The 23803-nt window shown below is 36.2% G+C and overlaps 1 protein-coding gene across 1 annotated transcript in view; it reads right to left on the bottom strand.

The window, feature by feature from the left end:
- The window catches only part of SLCO6A1 (solute carrier organic anion transporter family member 6A1), a 113084-nt gene that overhangs the window by 37497 nt on the left and 51784 nt on the right, over positions 1-23803 (bottom strand). The window contains exon 10 of the mRNA XM_027545450.1: positions 11404-11599. Coding sequence (XP_027401251.1) covers positions 11404-11599 — 196 coding nt within the window. The remainder of the gene's footprint in view (positions 1-11403; positions 11600-23803) is intronic.

Genomic DNA, 23803 nt, shown 5'->3' with positions numbered 1-23803 from the left:
TTCTACTGACTTACATGTGGTTGATTTACTGTCTTCCCTTCATATTGCCGTCACCAGTGAGTTTTTTCATTTTCTAATTTTCGTGTTTCTAGTAATGGCCTCTCCTTTTTCAGTTAGAGAAGTCCTTTTAATATTTCTTAAAAAGCTAGTTTGGTGGTGCTGAACTCTTTTAGCTTTTGCTTAGCTAACTTTTTATCTCTCCATCACATCTGAATAAAAGCCCTGTTTGGTATAGTATTAGGTTTTTTCCCTTTCATCACTTTAAATACATTAAGCCACTCCCTTCTGGCCTACAGAGTTTCTGTTGAAAAGTCAATTGATAGCCTCATGGGAGTTAATAATACTACTTTTAATATTGATTTCTACAGTTGTAGGTAGCATATATAAATGACATAGATTCTTGTAGATTTATTAGTATCTTACAAACTTGCTAAGCTCATTTTATTACAGTGTTTTTTTGGATTTTCTACATAGGCAATGGTGTTGACAACAGAGTTTTGCTTCTCATACCTTTTATTTTTTTCTTACATTATTGCAGTGGTTAGAAGCTTTATTTGGATTTTAAAATTGTCTTCTACTTGAATTTTTATCATATGGATTACTGGTATAATAACTGTGTTAACATTCTTCTCTGATAAGCTTAACATATACATCAGTTATGGGTCTGTCATTTTGCTAATCATTACGGGTTGTATTTTTCTGCTGATTTGAATTTCTTTTAATTTTTCAAGGGTATTTAGGTCTTGTAAATTTCACCATTTTGGAAACTAGATATTTTTGTATTTTTATAAATAAGCTTTGTTCTGGAATGCAGCTAATTTATAGGTAAATGCTTTTTGCCTTTTTGAGCTCTTGCTTCCAAGATTTGTTAGAGCCAAAGTAGTGCTCAGTTTAGAGCTAATTATTACCCTTTACTGAGGCAAGATCCTTCTGTATTCTATACGCTCTGTGATTTTGGAGGTTTCCCAGTCTAACTGGTCAGAACAGGCACTAACCCCAACAGTGTGTGTGTGGTGGGTTCTGCTTGCTTTAATTTTCCTTTGTAGCCTTAGACTCAGGTACTTTACTCACATATATGCTAGTTAGTGCTCTGCTTCATACTTCATCCTCTGTAGATACGCTATGTCTTCTCGTATACTATCCTCTGAACTCTAGCTGCACTGATTTTTTCTGGACTCTCAGCTTAATTGCTTCAACTCAAGGAGTTTGACAGAATCTGTATGGTTCCCCCTTCCTGTATCATGACCTCAAAACCCTCTTAAGGCAGTAAGCTGGAGGAATTATAAGGCTCACCTTAAATTTTTCCTACCTCTCATGTATCACTGTCTTTCACTGACCGAGTCCTCTGTCATGTAAACCCCTGTCTCAATTTTTGTCAAAATTTTGGTTGGCTTTTGTAGTAGGGGAAATGTGTTATTCCATCTTGGCTGAAAGTGGAAATCCAGAACAATTGCTAAATATAAATTTATAAGGAAATAAAAGGATCTTAATTTACATTATTAGTAATTTGAAAAAGTAGCTATATTTAAAATCATTTTTAAGACTATCATTTTTTTATTTATAAACTATGTATTTGAACCAATATAGGCAGCAGGAACCGATTCTTGGTAAAGTGCATGAATTTATTGAGAGAATGTCAAAGAGCTCATAGAAATATGTAAGAAGCCTCAAAAAGTAGATTCTAAAAACCATCGTGAACCCTAAAAAGGCAAGCAAAAGTACATTATAGGACTAATCTTCTTAGCGAGATGTCCCCCGTGCCTCCACCCCCGGGATCTGATGCACTGCAGTATCCAGTTTTACACTGGCTGCTGCAGGTAATCTCTGGCTGATCATGGGCTTTTTTCTTACTTTCTCAAAAATCAAAATCTTGAGGGAGCAGTCCAATCAGATGAGCCTAACTCACACACCTGCTCATGAGAAGACTAGTTTGTATCTCCTTTTGGTTGATTTAAAGGGCTTCCCAGATAGCTCAATTGGTAAAGAATCTGCCTGCAATGCAGGAGAGCCCGGTTTGATTCCTGTGTCGGGAAGATCCAATGAAGAAGGGATAGATGAGTCAAGGCCCTGACTCACATGTACACTGAATAAGCCCCAAACAGAAGAGAGGATGAATATTAGGCACCAGGAAGGTATAGTTTTTGTATAAATTTGTAATATATATTGTTGCATTTAACTTGCTAATGTTTTGTTGATGCTACTGCATCTAAGTTTATGAGAGATATTGTTCTGTGTGATCCTTTTTTTTTTTTACTGTCTTTGGCTTTGCTATCAGAACAATACCAGCCTCATCAATCAAGTTAGGAAGTATTCCTTCCTTTTATACTTTCTAGAAGATACTGTGTAGAATCACTGTTAATTCCTTAAATATTTGGTAGAATTCTCCAGTGAAATCATCTGGGCCAGCATATGTTTTAGGGGTACTTCGTAAATGGTGGATTCACTTTGCTTAATAGTCCCTTCTATAACTATTCAAATTATCTACTTCATTTTGGGTGAGTTTTTTCTTCTGTTTTCGAGAATTAGTCCATATTACCTGTCAAATTTATATGCATGGAGTTACTTTTGGTAGGCCTTTATTCTTTAAATATCTATGAAGATAGATATTGCCTATTTTATTCCTCATAACAGTAAACTGTATGTTTTCTGCTTTTTTCTTTGTTAATCTTGATAGTGATGTGTCAATTTTATTGATCTTTAAAAGAATAAGGTGTTTTTTTTTTTGTTTGATTGATTTCTACTTGTATTATTATTTGCTTTCTTCTGATTCTTTTGAGTTTATTTTGCTCTTAAGTTCATGGGTAGGACCTTAAATTATTGAGGTATTTCCTATTTTTTACTGTATGCATTTAGTACTATGAATTTCCCTCCCAGTCCTGTTTTAGTTTGGTCCCACAATCACGGTATGTGGTATTTTCATTTTCATTCAGGTAAATGTATTTTCTGTTAATTTCTCTTCAGACTTCTTTGATCTGTGGGTTCTTAGAAGTGTGTTATGTGGTTTCCGAGTGTTTAGAGACTGTCTCATTATTGTTGTTTGATGACAGTTTGATTCTGCTGTGGTATAGTGCTCTGTATAGTTTCAGTTCTTTTATACTTTAAAGGTCTGTTTTGTAACCCAAAGTATGGCCTATTTTGCTATATATTCCATTTGTATTCAGAGAATAGGTATTCTGCTTCTGTTGACCGGAATGTTCCATAAATATAAATTTGTTTAAGCTGACTGACTGTGCTATTCAGTACTTTTTTATCTCCCTTGAGAGAGGAGTAATAAAGTTTTCAAGTATATTTTTGGATTTATCTTTTTTCTTTCAGTTTTACTAGCTTTTTCCTCTTAGATCTTGAGTCTCTGTTGTTAGCTGTACACTTAAGTATAACTGTTTGCTCTTTGTAAATTGACCATTTATAATTTTGCAATGTTTCTTTATCCCAGTTTCTTTATCAATGTTTCTTTATTCTTGATTCTAAAGCCTGATACTAATATATTTATTTTAGATTTCTTTTGTTTAGTGTTTGTATGTTATGATTTTTTCATCTTTTGACTTTCAATATGTATGTCATTATTTACTGTAGATTTCATGTAGACTGAGTTTAGCTTAGGTTTACTTTTTTAAACAATCTGACAATCACTGCCTTTAAATAGGTAGGTTTAGATTAGGGATCAATGAATACACTCTATAAGGAGCCAGACAGCAAATATTTAGGCTTCACAAGACTTGTGCTGTTTCTTGTATATTCTCAGGTATCTGGGAGCCAACTGTGATCTTCCCAGAGACTGGGGAAGACATCAGACACCACCTTTGACTTCTCACTCTAGCCCACTACAAATGGCCAGTCTCCCTGGAAGGAGCAAGTACACATATCTGCCATCCCAGCTTTTCTGACTGCTGCCCAAGGAAGGAACAGGTCCTGGGATCACTTGGCTGTGATAGCCAAGGGGCCTTGTATTCACAGGACTGTAAACAAAAGAGCAGTTATTAATAGGCATAAGAACACCCCTCCTGCAGTGATAAACTCAAGCTTAGCACAGAGGGAGCAGGCAGGAAAAGCCTATCTCCCAGTTTCTCTCTAAAAGTAACCTAACTACATATTTTCTCCTCCACTGCTTAAGGATCCAGCTTCCCATCTGCCTGCATCTATGTGCCAGCTGCCATCCCCTCCCTTGGGCCACTGACACATCCCAGCCATCCTTAACTACTGGGGGTGACTACAGACAAAGAAGGACACCTGGGCAATCACAAAGATTTGATGAACAGCCAAGAACTCAGGGTTGGTTAAGTGATAAGGCTATTTAGTCAGTATAATTATAGATAAGGTTACTGTTATAGATATAGAGCTATGGGCTTCCCTCATATCTCAGTCAGTAAAGAATCTGCCTGCAGTGCAGGAGACCCAGGTTCGGTTCCTGGGTCGGGAAGATCCCCTGGAAAAGGAAATGGCAATCCACTCCAGTATTCCTGCCTGGAAAATCCCATGGACAGAGGAGCCTGGCGGGCTACAGTCCATGAGGTATCACAAGAGTCAGACACTACTTAGCGACTAAACCACCACTGTTATAGATAAGGTTCATCTAGTTATTATAGTCATTAAAATATAACTACAATAATTTGTTTATAGATATACAAGGTAAAAGGTACAAATTTTGACATCAAAAACATACATAAAATGCAGGGGGAAAGTGAAAGTGTAGAGCTTTATTATGCATTCAAGGTTAAGTTGTTATCAGCTTAAAAAGACTGTTATAAATATGCTTTCTATAAGCCTCATGGTAACCACAAAACAAAAACCTATAGAAAATGCACAAAAGAAAGAGGGAAAAGAGTCTAAGCACTAAATAAAATCACCAAATTACAAGGGAAGAGTAAGAACCAAGAAGAAACACAGGAACTACAAGACAGCCAGGAAACAGTTAACAAAATTGCAGTAAGTACATACCTATCAACAAACACTTTAAATGTAAATAGACTAATTCCCCAATTAAAAGACATGGAGTATCTGAATGGATTGAAAAAACAAGCCCCATATTTATGCTGCATACAAGAGACTCACTTCAGATGTAAGGACACATACAGACTGAAGTGATGGAAAATTATATTACATACAAATGGAAACCAGAATAAAACTGGGATAGCTATACTCATACCAGACAAAAAAGACTTTAAGACAAAGACTGCACGAAGAGACAAAAAGGTCATTTTACAATAAAAAGGGATCAATCCAACAAGGATATAACACATGTAAATATTTATGCACCCAACACAGGAACATCGAAACACATAAAGCAAATATTAATAGACCTAAAGGGAGAAATAGATGGCAATACAATAATACTAGAGGACTTTGACGTTCCACTTTCAGCAATGGATAAAACATTCAGACAGAAAATCAATAAGGAAACACTGAAATTAAGCCACAGGTTTGAAATACAAGACTCACCAGACATTTACAGGACATTCCATGTGATAATAACAGAATACATATATTTCTCAAGTGCACATAAAAATTCTCCATATGTTATGTCACAAGTCTTCATGAATTTAAGAAGACTGGGATTATATCAAGCATCTTTTCCAACCACAACAGTATGAAACTAGAAATCATTTACACGAAGAGGACTGGAAAGTTCACAAATATGTAAAGATTAAACAACATGCCACTAAACAGCCAATTGGTCATAGAATAAATCAAAAGAGAAATGTTTAAATACCCTGAAATAAAATTGAAAGCATACCAAAGCCAATGGGACACAGCAAAAGTATGAAGGTTCTTTAAAAATGAAAAGCAGAACTACCACAAGATACAGAAATTACCCTCCTGGGTATACATCCAAAGAAAATGAAAACACTAGTTTGAAAAGATAGGAATGCATACACCCCAGTAAATGTTGACAGCATTATTTACAGTTGCCAAGATACGGAAGCAACCTAAGTGTCCATCAACAGATGAATGGATAAGGAAGATGTGGTATTTATATACAATGAAATATTACTACTCAGTTATAAAAAAGAATGAAATTCTGCCATTTGCAACAACATGGATGGACCTAGAGGGTATTATGCTTTGTGAAATAAGTCAAACAGAAAACAAGTAACTCTATGTTATCACTTATATGTGAACTCTAAAAAAATAAAGAAAGCTGAGCGCTGAAGAATTGATGCTTTTGAACTGTGGTGTTGGAGAAGACTCTTGAGAGTCCCTTGGAATGCAAGGAGATCCAACCAGTCCATTCTGAGGGAGATCAGTCCTGGGTGTTCATTGGAAGGACTGATGTTGAAGCTGAAACTCCAATGTTTTGGCCACCTGATGCAAAGAGCTGATTCATTGGAAAAGACCCTGATGCTGGGAAAGATTGAAGGCAGGAGGAGAAGGGGACGACAGAGGATGAGATGGTTGGATGGCATCACCGACTCGATGGACGTGAGTCTGAGTGAACTCCGGGAGTTGGTGATGGACAGGGAGCCTGGCGTGCTGCGGTTCATGGGGTCGCAAAGAGTCAGACACAACTGAGAGACTGAACTGAACTGAACTGAAAAAATAAAATGAATAAATGTATGTAACAAAACAGAGAGACTCAAAGATACAGAGAACAAACTACTGGTTACCAGCAAGGATAAGGAAGGAGGGAGGGGCCAGATAGGGTATAAGACTGAGAGATACAAACTACCATGCATAAGAAAGCAATAAGGATATATTATACAGCACAGGGAAATAAGCTGTTATTTTATAATAACCTTAAAAGGATTATAATCTATAAAAATACTGAATCACTATTTTGTACACCTGAAACTAATATAATATTGCATATCAACTAGTTTTCAGTGAAAAAAAAAAGCAATTCTAAGAAATTCATATCAATTAAACCTTAGACGAAGAAAAAAGAATGATCTCAAATAAACAATCTAACTTTATACTTCAAGAAACTAGAAAAAGAATAAATTAATAAGTCCAAAACTAGTACAATAAAGAAAATAAATATCAGAACAGAAATAAATGAAAAAGAGCAAAATAAATGATTAATAAAACTGAGTTTTAAAAATAAAAGATAAATAGAATAACATAGCTAGACTTGCAAGAGAAAAAAGGAATTAAATAGATCTAATTATAAATGAAAGTAGAGACATTACAGCTGATGCATTACAAATATAAAGGTCATAAGAGACTATTGTGAAGAATTATACAACAAAAATTTGTTCTTTCTGGTTTTCATCTTTCCTGTTTTTTTGCTTTCTCTGGTTTTCGGTATGAGATTTCATCTTCTCTCACCTGTTAGCATAGCATTTATATTGCTTTTTAAAAATGTTTTAATGGTTTTTCCTAGAATTCCCAATATAAATTTACAAGTTATTTAAGTTTACTTTCAAATAACATTATAAGACTTCATTGATATTACAAGTACTTTATAAAAATATATTCCCAATTCCTCCCTCCCCTTTTATAAGACTGCTGTCATTTATTTCACTACCCATAAATTATAACCACTGAATACCTTAATGCCATAATTATTTTGAAGAATTAACCTATCATAACAATTAAAATAATAAAAATAAAAGAACATAGTCTACCAACATTTATATTCACCTCTAGTGTTCTTTGTTTTATATGGATCTATTAATGCATCTAATAAATCATATCATTTTTTCTGAAGAAATTCTTTACACATTTCTTATAAAGCAGGTTTACTGGTGACAATTCCCTTATATTTTGTTTAAGAATATTTCTCCTTCACTTTTGAAAGATACTTTCATTGTTTATACCATTCAAGGTTCACTTTTTTCCAATCCTTTACATATTTCACTCCATTCTTTTCTTGCTTACACGGTTATAAGTAAAGTTTTATTTCCTCTGGCTTTTATTTAAGATTGTTTTTGATTCTGCAGGTTGAATGTGATATGCCTACATGTAGATTTTTTTGTAATATTAATCAATTTTGGTATTCCTGAGCTTCCCAAATATATGGTTTGGTGTCTGTCATTAACTATGGAAAATTCTCAGCCATTATTACTTCACCTATTTCTTCAGTTCTTTTGTCTCCTTCTTCTCTTTCTGGCATTTCCGTTATAATTGTGTTACATCTTTGTAATTGCTTCATTGTTCTTGGATATTCCGTTTCTGTTTTTTTCATTCTTTTTTCTCTTTGCTTTTCAGTTTGAGAGTTTCTGCTGATGTGTCTTCAAGGTCGTTAATACTTTCTTCAGTTCAGTCCAGTTTACTGATGAATCAATGAAAGGAACTCTTCATGTTATTATACAGTCGTTTTGCCTTTGTAGAATTTACTTTTGATATTCTTCTTAGAGTTTCCATTTCTCTGCTTGCATTATCTAGATTTTCTTTCATGTCCACTTTTTCCATTAGAACCCATAGAATATTAATCATAGTTACTTTATGTTCCCAGTCTGATAATTCCAAAACCTCATTTCTTTTAGAGCCAACAACAAATGTTATTAATTATCCTTAACCTGAGACTGTCTTTCATCTTCTTTCTTGAAGAATATTTCCACTGGATAATAAATTATGTGTTGAAAGTTCTTTTCTGTCAGGACTCTTAAGACATTGTTCTACTATCTTTTGAACCTGTGGCTTCTGATGAGAAATTCACAGTCATTGTCTCACTGCACCTATATTTATTATTTTAACATTCTCACTTGATAATGTCAATATCTGGATCCCCTGTGGGTCTGTCCTATAATCTGTTTTGTCTCATGATTTTGTGGCTGTCTGGTTTTTTGTTTTTTTTTTTTACTATGAGACCATTGTCTACAACACTTTACAGCTTTGTATGATATTATCTTTCTTTCAGAGTGTCAAGTCTTTCTGCTGCTACAGTGCTGGCTGACCAAATTAATCCAATTAGAGAAAAATTAACTCCTGGCTGGTTACAGTACTAAAGGGAGCCCCTCACTCCTAGATCTTAACCTTACAAGAGGTATCAGTTAAGAACATGGTGGTTACCATGGTTCCTTCCCAACAGCACATTCTAAAATTGAACTCTTATCTATAGGGCATCACAAGACCAGTGAAAATTTTCTTTGCTTTTTATATTATTTTTACTTGATCTTAGCCTCGTAGCTTCACTGTTATGTAAATGTGCTGAGTGAAACCCTAAAGAGTGTTATCTTATTTGTTTCCATTTCTTCTTACTGATGTCGTGTCCCATTCCATGGCCTAATTTTTGTCTCTTTAGGCTCAAAGTTCTGTCAAAAAACTGTGCCAGATTTTGGCCATCTTACTATTAGGTTGGTGCAAAAGTAATTGTGGTTTAGCATTGTTGAACTTCGCCCTTTGATACTGGAATACATTCTTAACTAAATGTGGTTAAACATTATACATCATTCTAATGTGCATCTCTCATTTTACATCTTTTGCTAATGAATTACTACTTGCTATTTATTTTGGAAATGATGTTAGACAAAAAACAAATTCGAGAAATTTTCTTATTCGAGTTCGAATAAACTTGGGTCATAAAGCAGCAGAGACAACTCACAACATCAACAATGCATGTGACCAAGGAGCTGCTAGTGAACGTACAGTACAGTGGTGGTAAAGGAAGTTTTGCAAACAAGGCAAGAGCCTTGAAGGTGAGGAGTGCAGTGGCCGGCCATCGGAAGTTAACAATGACCAACTGAGGGATCATCGAAGCTGATCCTCTTACAACTACATAAGAAGTTGCCTAAGAACTCAACGTCGACCAGTCTATGGTTGTTTGGCATTTGAAGCAAACTGGAAAGGTAGAAAAGCTCAATAAATGGGTGCTCATGAGCTGACAGCAAATCAAAAATATTGTCATTCTGAAGTGTCATCTTCTCTTATTTTATGCAACAACAAACCATTTCTCAACTGGATTTGATGTGTGATGAAAAGTGCATTTTATACGACAACCAGTGATGATCAGCTCAGTGGCTGGACCAAGATAAAGCTCCAAAACACTTCCCAAAGCCAAACTTGCACCAAAAAAAAAGATCATGGTCACTGTCTGGTAGTCTGCTGCTGGTCTGATCTCCTACAGCTTTCTGAATCCCAGTGAAACCATTATACTTGAGAAGTATGTTCAGCAAATCGATGAGATGCCCTGAAAACTGCAACACCTGCAGATGGCAGTGGTCAGCAGAAAGGACCCAATTCTCCATGACAATGCCTGACAGTACTTTGAACCAATGCTTCAAACTTGAATGAATTGGGCTATGAAGTTTTGCCTCATCTGCCATATTCACCTGTCCTCTTGCCAACTGACTACCATTTCTTTAAGCATCTCAACAACTTTTTGCAGGGAAAATGCTTCCACAACTAGCAGAACTCAGAAAATGCTTTCCAAGAGTTTATCAAGTCCCAGAGCATGGACTTTTATGTTACAGGGATAAACAGACTTATTCCTTGTTGGAAAAAATGTGTTGGCTAATGGTTCCTATTTTGATTAATAAAAACATACTTGAGTCTAGTTATAATGATTTTAAATTTAGGGTCCAAACCGCAATTACTGTTGCACCAACCTAATAGATGCTTTTCACCCAGACCCTTTGCCAGAATTCCCCAGTTTCTTGCCACTGTCCAGAAATACTAAATGTACTCAGGGAAAACAGTAATTGCAGAAGGTTGCTTCTCCTTACAAGGTTTGCCTTTCCCCAGGATTTTGGTGCTTTAGCAGCTACTTGCCTAAGCAACTGTCTGATATCTTTAAACAAATCTTTTAAAACATTGATTCAGCTTTTCCAGGTGTACTCAGTGGAAGCACTGGCCTGCCGTGTAGTTGAAGTAGAAGTCTAATTTTCTATACTTATTTTATCTGCTTAGTTTTTCAGTTTCTAATTCCAGCTCTGTTTCTCTTCCTTAACATTGCTGCTGCTAAGTCACGTCAGTCGTGTCCAACTCTGTGCAACCCCATAGACGGCAGCCCACCAGGCCCCTCTGTCCCTGGGATTCTCCAGGCAAGAACACTGGAGTGGGTTGCCATTTCCTTAACATTAGATAACATTAAAATAATCTGTGCCCAGTTCTTTGAATTTTTTCAGGTTTAACTAAAAGGAGACCTTACTCATGCATACTTTCAGATGCCTTCGGTTCCATTCTTTGACAAGAAGGCTGACATACCAATTCAGACAAAGGTAAGCCTGGCTTCATACAGTTAGTATGGTCTCTTATATGCTACTCACTTTAATACAGATTTCTACTTCTAGGTTCTGATTCATTTCAATATCTTCTTTCTTTATATGAATGCACAAGCTGTTACACCACAAGCTATCCTTATGATATTTCTGCCCTAACAGTTAAAGGTGAAACTATGCTTTATGTTTCTTTTACATGTTCAGTAATGCCAAGAATGTTATGAACCTATTAGGGTTACTGGGTAAACAATTATTGACTAATAAATATGTGATTGGTTTGGATATGAAAGTACAAAATTATACTTACCCACCATAATCTTCAGTGATCCCAGCAAATGGTATTGGATCACAGTGTACAAAAACTACAAATGCAAGCAGTACAAGGGATACAGCAGATGTAACTATTACAAATCTCATAAGGCCTTTAGAAGATATGTGTAACTTGGAAATAATGATACCTCCCAGAATCTGGCCAAGTGCACCTCCTGGAAGTAAAACAAGTCCTAAAAGAAAGGAGGAAGAGAAAACACAGTTAAAAATAGTAGATGTATGGCAGACACCAACACAATATTGTAAAGCAATTATCCTCCAACAACAAAAAATAGTCAGCTAAAGACAGGACAGAAAATTCACACATTGATGCAATCTCCTCTGCTCTAAACATGCAGCAAACATAAGTTTAACTAAGAAGCCAAGAGAAAATTTAAAGACACAATAAACAACAAACCTCAACCTTAAGAGAAATACAAATTTGTGCATGGGACTGATACTACAGGCCTAAAGGACCTAGAATAAGAGGTTCCACAAAGTGTTTTACAGCAGTTATGAGCAATACAATAAAATCAATGCCAGAGAAACAACATTTGAAAGTCTGCAGCCAACTATGATAAATTTAAATAATTAAAGCGATATTAGTCCTGGGCATAAACATGTACTATAATTATGGAAAATGTAAAAATAAAAAATATTAAATCATATAAAGTAATAAGGTAAGAAAACTTTGTAACATCAAGACTAAAATGAAAACTGTAAAAGCTGCCAGAGAGTCTGTTACTTGCCAAAGAATTATAATTATAGTTTATTTTTAAGAAAGATAAAATTAATAACCTAGACATACATACACACATGCATACATACACACAATCCTGAGCAGTGGAGTTAGTGAACTGCAAGTGAGCAGCTAAAATTTCCTAAACCAACTGATGGGGATAAAATGAATAAAACATGAATCCACTGAGAGAAGACAGAATAATGGGGGAAGAGGTAGGAAGCAAAAGAGAAGTGCAAAAAAACAAAATATACAATTAAAAAATGAAAAATTAAATGTCAGAATTCACAATAATGATGTATGAATAAAACAACTATTAAAAAGACAGATGATGAAATTTGATATTTTTTAGAATGGAAAATTTGAAAATAAATAGTAAAAAAAAATGTACCATGAAATGTAGATCATGAACATGTTTATAACTAATGACATCACATTAAATAAATTATATAAACACTGCCTAGATTTCAAGGAAATTAAAAATCTATAAACAAAGTGTTTTAAATCAGCTGTCTCAGAGATGAAAATTTACTTTACAACACTGTTAAAGACATGTAAAATATTAACTGATTTGAACAGGAGTTATTAAAAAGAGAAATAAAAGCCTATGTCTACAAACAAAAAATCTCTGTTTTCAACAAAGCATGGCTTAAATAAAAATATGCTGATGAGAATTTAAAATGCTTAGAACCAAACAATAATACAAATTACATCTAAATGTATGAGGTGCTATCAAATAAAATCTATAAGTAATGACATCTCCATCATAATTTGTTAGGAGAACTAAATGAGTTAATACTTAAGTGCTCAGGACAGAGTACAGTCATGCAGCAAACATTATATGAGTATTTGTTTAAAGGTAGAATTTACAGACAAATTCATTTATTAGAAAAGCAAAAAGTACAAATAGTGTAGAGGCAATATTTATTAAGAAATTTGTGGGAACTTGAAGTGAATCAGAGAGTAAGCAATAAGGCTATAGGTAAAGAAGTCAAGAAGAAGTAAACCACATTGCAACTCATAATCTCAGAAATTAAGGGTAGGTATTAATATGACTGAAAGCAAGAGTGAGGTAGACTTAAAAAAACAAGAGGTTTGGATGGCAGTCTACATAAAATGCTTGATCCCCAATTCCTATCCCTAACCACAATGCCAGAGGACCCTAGGTTTCTTCATTTTGAACCCAACAACCATAGAGTTGAGAAAGCCAAGTACATCTGTGAGCATAAAACTGAAAACACAATTTAACTGAAAAAGTATTGGCTGCCAGGCTCATTGCCCTAGGCAATAAGAAAATACTGAACACTGGAAGTTCAACAGTTAAAAACTGGGTCCTTGAGGACTGCCCTAAAAAGAAACAAAATGGTTGAAAATTGAATTGCAAAGCACAGAACTTCCAAGCAACTTTTTATGCAAATATTATATTGAGGTACAGAAAAACACACAAATTGAAATTGTACATTTGATGAATTTCCAAAGTGGACTTAATTCTGTAACCACACCCAGGTAAAAAAAAATTAATCAAACATTTACTAGAAGGCCAGAGGCTTTTTTGTGCACTTACAAGATTTTATAAAATATGAATTATAAAGTATGCATACATTATAGCTTCTTTTATTGGACATGATATTTGAAAAATCCACCCATGTTTTTGTATATAATAATAATAGTTCATGCCGTATCACTGCTGAATAGTATTCTAGTATGTGCATACAACACAACTTTTTTACTCGCTGTGATGTTAACAAATTGTGCTGCTACTTTAAAAATTCATGTATATGTTCTTTTTGTAAACATTTGCATTTTTGTTGAATATATTCTTTTTTTATATATATGATATTATACATGTTTCAATGCCATTCTCCCAAATCATCCCACCCTCTCCCTCTCCCACAGAGTCCAAAAGACTGTTCTATACATCAGTGTCTCTTTTGTTGTCTCGTATACAGGGTTATTGTTACCATCTTTCTAAATTCCATATATATGTGTTAGTATACTGTAATGGCAGCCCACTCCAGTACTCTTGCCTGGAAAATCCCATGGATGGAGGAGCCTGACAGGCTGCAGTCCATGGGGTCGCTAAGAGTCGAACACGACTGAGTGACTTCACTTTCACTTTTCACTTTCATGCACTGGAGAAGGAAATGGCAACCCACTCCAGTATTCTTGCCTGGAGAATCCCAGGGACGGGGGAGCCTGGTGGGCTACCGTCTACAGGGTCGCACAGAGTCGGACACGACTTAAGTGACTTAGTAGTAGTAGTAGTATACTGTATTTTTTATGTAGTATGTTTTTTATGTAGCAGTATGTGGTGTTTTTCTTTCTGGCTTACTTCACTCTGTATAATAGGCTCCAGTTCCATTCACCTCATTAGAACTGATTCAAATGTATTCTTTTTAATGGCTGAGTAATATTCCATTGTGTATATGTACCACAGCTTTCTTATCCATTCATCTGCTGATGGACATCTAGGTTGCTTCCATGTCCTGGCTATTATAAACAGTGCTGCAATGAACAATGGGGTACACATGTCTCTTTAAATTCTGGTTTCCTCAGTGTGTATGCCCAGCAGTGGGATTGCTGGATCATAAGGCAGTTCTATTTCCAGTTTTTAAGGAATCTCCACACTGTTCTCCATAGTGGCTATACTAGTTTGCATTCCCACCAACAGTGTAAGAGGGTTTCCCCCTTTCTCCACACCCTCTCCAGCATTTATTGCTTGTAGACTTTTGGATCGCAGCCATTCTGACTGGTGTGAAATGGTACCTCATAGTGGTTTTGATTTGCATTTCTCTGATAATGAGTGATGTTGAGCATCTTTTCATGTGTTTGTTAGCCATCTGTATGTCTTCTTTGGAGAAATGTCTGTTTAGTTCTTTGGCCCATTTTTTGATTGGGTCATTTATTTTTCTGGAATTGAGCTGTAGGAGTTGCTTGTATATTTTTGAGATTAGTTGTTTGTCAGTTGCTTCATTTGCTATTATTTTTTCCCATTCTGAAGGCTGTCTTTTCACCTTGCTTAGTTTCCTTTGATGTGCAGAAGCTTTTAAGTTTAATTAGGTCCCATTTGTTTATTTTTGCTTTTATTTCCAATATTCTGGGAGGTGGGTCATAGAGGATCCTGCTGTGATGTATGTCGAAGAGTGTTTTGCCTATGTTCTCCTCTAGGAGTTTTATAGTTTCTGGTCTTACATTTAGATCTTTAATCCATTTTGAGTTTATTTTTGTGTACGGTGTTAGAAAGTGCTCTAGTTTCATTCTTTTACAAGTGGTTGACCAGTTTTCCCAGCACCACTTGTTAAAGATATTGTTTTTAATCCATTCTATATTCTTGCCTCCTTTGTCAAAGATAAGATGTCCATAGGTGCGTGGATTTATCTCTGGGCTTTCTATTTGTTCCATTGATCTATATTTCTGTCTTTGTGCCAATATCATACTGTCTTGATGACTGTGGCTTTGTAGTAGAGCCTGAAGTCAGGCAGGTTAATTCCTCCAGTTCCATTCTTCTTTCTCAAGATTGCTTTGACTATTTGAGGTTTTTTTGTATTTCCATACAAATTGTGAAATTATTTGTTCTAGCTCTGTGAAGAATACCATTGGTAGCTTGATAGGGATTGCATTGAATCTATAAATTGCTTTACTCATTTTCACTATATTGATTCTTCCAATCCATGAACATGGTATATTTCTCCATCTATTAGTGCCCTCTTTGATTTCTTTCTGGCACCCCACTCCAGTACTCTTGCCTGGAAAATCCCATGGATGGAGAAGCCTGGAAGGCTGCAGTCCATGGGGTTGCTGAGGGTCGGACATGACTGAGCGACTTCACTTTCACTTTTCACTTTCATGCATTGGAGAAGGAAATGGCAACCCACTCCAATGTTCTTGCCTGGAGAATCCCAGGGATGGGGAAGCCTGGTGGGCTGCCGTCTATGGGGTCACACAGAGTCGGACACGACTGAAGTGACTTAGCAATAGCAATTGATTTCTTTCACCAGTGTTTTATAGTTTTCTATATATAGGTCTTTAGTTTCTTTAGGTAGATATATTCCTAAGTATTTGATTCTTTTTGTTGCAATGGTGAATGGAATTGTTTCCTTAATTTCTCTTTCTATTGTCTCATTATTAGTGTATAGGAATGCAAGGGATTTGTGTGTTGATTTTATATCCTGCAACTTTACTATATTCATTGATTAGTTCTAGTAATTTTCTGGTGGAGTCTTTAGGGTTTTCTATGTAGAGGATCATGTCATCTGCAAACAGTGAGAGTTTTACTTCTTCTTTTCCAATTTGGATTCCTTTTATTTCCTTTTCTGCTCTGATTGCTATGGACAAAACTTCCAAAACTATGTTGAATACTAATGGTGAAAGTGGGCACCCTTGTCTTGTTCCTGACTTTAGGGGAAATGCTTTCAATTTTTCACCATTGAGGATAATATTTGCCGTGGGTTTGTCATATACAGCTTTTATTATGTTGAGGTATGTTCCTTCTATTCCTGCTTTCTGGAGAGTTTTTATCATAAATGGATGTTGAATTTTGTCAAAGGCTTTCTCTGCATCTATTGAGATAATCATATGGCTTTTATTTTTCAATTTGTTAATGTGGTGTATTACATTGATTGATTTGCAGATATTGAAGAATCCTTGCACCTGTGGGATAAAGCCCACTTGGTCATGGTGTATGATCTTTTTAATGTGTTGTTGGATTCTGATTTTAGAATTTTGTTAAGGATTTTTGCATCTATGTTCATCAGTGATATTGGCCTGTAGTTTTCTTTTTTCGTGGCATCTTTGTCAGGTTTTGCTATTAGGGTGATGGTGGCCTCATGGAAGTTTACCTGCCTCTGCAATTTTCTGGAAGACTTGGAGTAGGATAGGTGTTAGCTCTTCTCTAAATTTTTGGTAGAATTCAGCTGTGAAGCCATCTGGACCTGGGCTTTTGTTTGCTGGACGATTTCTGATAACAGTTTCAATTTCCATGTTTGTGATGGGTCTGTTAAGATTTTCTATTTCTTCCTGGTCCAGTTTTGGAAAGTTGTACTTTTCTAAGAATTTGTCCATTTCTTCCACGTTGTCCATTTTATTGGCATATAATTGCTGATAGTAGTCTCTTATGATCCTTTGTATTTCTGTGCTGTCTGTTGTGATCTCTCCATTTTCATTTCTAATTTTACTGATTTGATTTTTCTCCCTTTGTTTCTTGATGAGTCTGGCTAATGGTTTGCCAATTTTATTTATCCTTTCAAAGAACCAGCTTTTGCCTTGTTGATTTTTGCTATGGTCTCTTTTGTTTCTTTTGCATTTATTTCTGCCCTAATTTTTAAGATTTCCTTCCTTCTACTAACCCTGGGGTTCTTCATTTCTTCCTTTTCTAGTTGCTTTAGGTGTAGAGTTAGGTTATTTATTTGACTTTTTTCTTGTTTCTTGAGGTATGCCTGTATTGCTATGAACTTTCGCCTTAGGACTGTTTTTACAGTGTCCCCTAGGTTTTGGGTTGTTGTGTTTTCATTTTCATTTGTTTCTATGCAAATTTTGATTTCTTTTTTTATTTCTTCTGTGATTTGTTGATTATTCAGCAGCATGTTGTTCAGCCTCCATATGTTGGAATTTTTAATAGTTTTTCTCCTGTAATTGAGATCTAATCTTACTGCATTGTGGTCAGAAAAGATGCTTGGGATGATTTTAATTTTTTTGAATTTACCAAGGCTAGATTTATGGCCCAGGATGTGATCTACCCTGTAGAAGGTTCCGTGTGTGCTTGAGAAAAAAGTGAAATTCATTGTTTTGGGATGAAATGTCCTATAGATATCAATTAGGTCTAACTGGTCTATTGTATCATTTAAAGTTTGTGTTTCCTTGTTAATTTTCTGTTTAGTTGATCTATCCATAGGTGTGAGTGGGGTTTTAAGTCTCCCACTATTATTGTGTTATTGTTAATTTCCCCTTTTATACTTGTTAGCATTTGTCTTACATATTGCCGTGCTCCTATGTTGGGTGCATATGTATTTATAATTGTTATATCTTCTTCTTGGATTGATCCTTTGATCATTATGTAGTGATCTTCTTTGTCTCTCTTCACAGCCTTTGTTTTAAAGTCTATTTTATCTGATATGAGTATTGCTACTCCTGCTTTCTTTTGGTCTCTATTTGCATGGAAAATCTTTTTCCAGCCCTTCACTTTCGGTCTGTATGTGTCCCCTCTTTTGAGGTGGGTCTTTTGCAGACAACATATATAGGGGTCTTATTTTTGTATCCATGCAGCCAGTCTTTGTCTTTTGGTTGGGGCAGTCAACCCATTTACATTTAAGGTAATTATTGATAAGTATGATCCCGTTGCCATTTACTTTATTGTTTTGGGTTCGAGTTTATACACTGTTTTTGTGTCTCCTGTCTAGAGAAGATCCTTTAGCATTTGTTGGAGAGCTGGTTTGGTGGTGCTGAATTCTCTCAGCTTTTGCTTGTCTGTAAAGCTTTTGATTTCTCCTTCATATTTGAATGAGATCCTTGCTGGTTACAGTAATCTAGGCTGTAGGTTATTTTCCTTTATCACTTTAAGTATGTCTTGCCATTCCCTCCTGGCTTGAAGAGTTTCTATTGAAAGATCAGCTGTTATCCTCATGGGAATTCCCTTGTGTGATATTTGTTGTTTTTCCCTTGCTGCTTTTAATATTTGTTCTTTGTGTTTGATCTTTGTTAATTTGAATATATTCTTAAGAAAGGAATTTGTGTATATAACTAGGACTTGAATTCTTGGGTCAGAGGATATGTATCAGTTCAGTTCAGTCTCTCAGTCATGTCCCACTCTTTGCGACCCCATGAATCGCAGCACGCCAGGCCTCTCTGTCCATCACCAACTCCCGGAGTTCACTCAGACTCACGTCCATCGAGTCAGTGATGCCATCAAGCCATCTCATCCTCTGTCGTCCCCTTCTCCTCCTGCCCCCAATTCCTGCCAGCATCAGAGTCTTTTCCAATGAGTCAACTCTTCGCATGAGGTGGCCAAAGTGCTGGAGCTTCAGCTTTAGCATCATTCCTTCCAAAGAAATCCCAGGGCTGATCTCCTTCAGAATGGACTGGTTGGACCTCATTGCAGTCCAAGGGACTCTCAAGAGTCCTCTCCAACACCACAGAGGATATGTATAGGTTCAGATTTTTATGACACTGCCAAACAGATTTATAAAACGATAAACCAATTTACACTCTCACCAGGAGTTGATAAAATGGCAATTGCTCCACATTCATACCAACATATCTTTCTCTTACATTTCAGCAATTCTGGTGACTGGGTACTAGTTTTGCCTTGTGATTTTAATATGTATTTCCCTGAAAAACCACTGAAGGTGAGTACATTTTCACATGAATATTGGCCAACTGGTATCATCTTTTATATAATGCCTGTTCAAATCTTTTGTCCATTTTTATTGGATTATCTACCTTTTTATTATTGTCAGATTTTTAAATATATTCTGGACCCAAATGCTTTGTAGAATATTTCTATTGAAAAGATTGTTTTATATGCATTTTCACTCTTCATGCTGACCTTTGATGAATGTAAGTTCTTAATTTTAATGTAATACCACATTTTTTCCTCCATATTTATGTAATTTGTGTCCTGTTTAATAAATGTTTATCTTCTCTAAGGCACGAAGATATTTTCCTACATCTTTCTAAAAAGCTTTATTGTTTTACCGTACACATTGAGACCTGCAATCTACCTAGAATTGGTATCTATGTATGTAGTTACATAGAGGTCAAGATTTGTCTTTATTTAAATGTACTGATTTAAACAATAACTGTATTCAAATAATTTTAAATTTAAAAAATATTTAAATTTAAATTTTTGTATTTAAAAAATTACTACTTTATTTATTGGGCAACAATTCTCTACTACCTTCTGATGCTATATATCCTACAAGTAAATGCGATGACTGCTTTTTGTCCTACATTTTCACAGATATTTCTATAGTATGCTGTAGTTCCAATTTCAAAGTGTAGAATTGGTAACTGTATTTTGCACACTGGTACTGCATACGCTTCTAAACTCTAAGAGCGACAGAGGAGCACATAAATTGCTGTCCTTTTCCTCATGTATGGTCCAACAGGAAAAACCCAGGACCCCAGGAGGAGAAAGGAAAGTCCCAGCTCCCATTAGGGACTTAAATGAAGCAGCGTCTCATCAACAGACCTTATGTCCAGTGAAAAAAAGTTTCCAGGGGCTTGAGGTTTACAGTGGATTAACCACCAACTGAATTCCATTGTCCCTACAGCCTTGAATGGCCTGTACATGGTGATGTCACTAAATTTTGGGCACAGACTGGTGGCACTGGATACACTGTCTTGGACACTGCCAAAGTCTTCTTTTGCGCCCCACTAGCACCCAAAGAAGACTAATTTTCATTTGTGCTAGAAGGCCACAAACATACATCTGCAGGACTCCCTCAGGAGTACCTAAATTCCTCTCCCATTTACTACAAGGGGCAGATTTATTTTGACTGCCACTACCTACGATGCCCAAAGCTTTTAATGATAGAAGATACTCAGTTGGTTGTAGGGTGAGAGGCCTGACTCAATGGCTCTGACTTTGGTGTTATTGTACCATCATCAGCAAGGAAGACCGATCAAGCCTAACAAAATCCAGAGACTGCTCATCAGGTTTTGGGGCACTCTGCAGACAGAATCACAGCACTCTATCCCTCTGGAAGTTAAGGAAAAACTGTCTCCCTTTCCACTAACCAAAAGCCAGTCTAGCATTGGATTTTGGATTTTTGAGTATTGAACACAGTAGACAACTCACTTACGGTTTCTCTTTGGTCTATTATATTAGCTGACCCACAGACCTACACTGAATGCTAATCAGAAAGCTGTGGTATGCTCCATACTTTGAGGTGAAAGTGAAAAGTGAAAATGAAGTCATTCAGTCGTGTCCGACTCTTTGCAACCCCGTGGACTGTAGCCTACCAGGCTCCTCTGTCCATGGGATTCACCAGGCAAGAATACTGGAGTGGGTTGCCATTTCCTTCTCCAGGGGATCTTCCCAACCCAGGGATCAAACCCAGGTCTCCCGCATTGCAGGCAGATGCTTTAACCTCTGAGCCACCATACCACAAACCTAATAAACCGATTTCAGCTGCAAGGCTCTGTGACTGATGATTTTATGTGCTGGAGCCTCTGGAAAAAGGGAGGAAACCCCCACTCAGAAGCATTATTGCTTGTATAAGAGTCACAGACTCCCTGAAACAGCTACATTTAAAAGTAACTCTTAGCTTATTCTGGGGAAGAAAATGGGAACCCACTCTAGTATTCTTGCCTGGAGAATTCTGTGGGGAGAGGAACCTGGTGGGCTACAGTCCACGGGGTCACAGGGAGTTGAACACGACTGAGTGACGAACACTAACACTTAGCTTATTACTGGTCTCTTGGCATAATCAAAGTCCTGACTCACAGAAAACTTGATTTTGTGGACTGATATTCTCATTTGGAGATGAACCAAAACAGACTCACCACTAACCATTTGACAAGCCTTACTTGTCAACTGGAATTGGTGTGGTCCAGCCACGGAGGTGGTCATAAAAGAGCCACAAATGTTTAAAGAAACACCACCACTAGACCGCATAGCCCTCAGAATACTGTGGGAATTTCTTTCAAATGAAGTAACTTTCTTTACTCTGGGAAGATTTTCAGAGGGACTACTGATACACTATCTGTACACACCTTGAAGGCAGTTGTCTCGACTACTCGACAAGTAATCTGACTAGAAAGGTGGTACAAAAAAACTTCTCCCTAATTTTCGTTGAAATAATCAATGACACCTCATCCCTGGAAAGCACTCTGGTCAGCCTCAGTCACTGATCAGCATTGTTATGGATGAGTGAATTGCCCAAAACTTCATCCTCGCAGGCCCCGGTAGAATATATGCAATTACTAACCCGTTCTGTTATGCCTGAATGAATACCTCAGGCTAAGTGGAAAAGTCAATACAGAAACAAGCAGAAATGTATCTTACTGTCTAAGGTAGATCCTGAGGACCAAGAAATTTGGTCAGCTGGCTGCATCCGAACTTTGCTAGCATGATTGAGGCCAATACTGCAGATGGCCTTATCCTGTTCTTTGGAGTCTTATTGATATTAGCTTTAATTAAGTACTGTATGAAAAAAAACTGAATGATTAGTCCCTATCTGTTAATTATATTAATTATTGTCAAACAAAATGGTATACCTGTGGAAAAACCTGTCATATGGCCCCTGAAACTGTGTCGTGTTTGGCTTTTGGACTATGTGCAATCCAACAACGGTGTGCCCTTTACCACAAAATCTACTCAACAATGGGGCTGAAAGTCAAAACTTTTGCACATATTAACATTTGTTTTTATTTGGCTTACATGTTTTATGTTCCTTTTTTTTCCTTTCTTATTTTTTTAAATTGTTAATAACATATTTCAAGTTAATGTGCTCTTTACTATTCTCTTACTGGTTACCTGCAAGTTACAGTGTGTATCCCTGATTTTTTACAACATAAAATAAATGATCACATTCACCATTTTCCCATTAATGCTAGAACCTTAAAACATTTAATTCTACTTGCACCCTCTTTTGGAGAACCAATTCTCAATATCTAATAAAACTGATGTACTTAATAGCAATGTCTCTTTGATGTCTAAACTTAGATCAACTTTTACAAATGTGTACAAGGAACATCTATACAAGTCTATTTGTTACTTTATTGTTTGGAAAAGTGAAATAGTTGGAGGCAACTTCATGTCGATGTATATGATATAGAAAAAGAAACAGTATTCATAAAATAGAATCCCATAGCAATGTTAAAATGCCTTAAATAGAGATCAATATGAATCTGATGAACATAATTTCAGATAAAAGTAACAGAAGAGCACATACAAAATGATATATAGATTTTAGAAATAGACTGTATGTAGACAGGTACATAAGAGGTAACAATATATAAATATGTGAGAAGGAAGAACTCCAATTTTAAAAGAGGTGTAAGTTACCTCTGCAGAGGGAGGAAAAGAAATGTGATAAAAGAGAAATGCAGAAGTCCTACAAATTTCTATAGGGTGTGGAGAAAAGGGAACCCTCTTACACTGTTGGTGGGAATGCAAACCAGTACAGCCACTATGGAGAACAGTGTGGAGATTCCTTAAAAAACTGGAAATAGAACTGCTTATGATCCAGCAATCCCACTGCTGGGCATACACACCGAGGAAACCAGAAGGGAAAGAGACACGTGTACCCCAATGTTCATCGCAGCACTGTTTATAATAGCCAGGACATGGAAGCAACCTAGATGTCCATCAGCAGATGAATGGATAAGAAAGCTATGGTACATATACACAATGGAGTATTACTCAGCCATTAAAAAGAATTCATTTGAATCAGTTCTAATGAGGTGGATGAAACTGGAGCTTATTATACAGAGTGAAGTAAGCCAGAAGGAAAAACACCAATACAGTATACTAACGCATATATATGGAATTTAGAAAGATGATAACAATAACCCTGTGTACGAGACAGCAAAAGAGACACTGATGTATAGAAAAGTCTTATGGACTCTATGGGAGCGGGAGAGGATGGGAAGATTTGGGACAATGGCGTTGAAATATGTAAAATATCATGTATGAAACGAGATGCCAGTCCAGGTTCGA

This window comes from Bos indicus x Bos taurus, chromosome 7 (genome assembly GCF_003369695.1).
Source record: "Bos indicus x Bos taurus breed Angus x Brahman F1 hybrid chromosome 7, Bos_hybrid_MaternalHap_v2.0, whole genome shotgun sequence".
In the NCBI taxonomy this organism is placed as follows: Eukaryota; Metazoa; Chordata; class Mammalia; order Artiodactyla; family Bovidae; genus Bos; species Bos indicus x Bos taurus.
The sequence above is the reverse complement of the archived record's forward strand: the minus strand, read 5'-3'. Positions and strand labels throughout refer to the sequence as shown.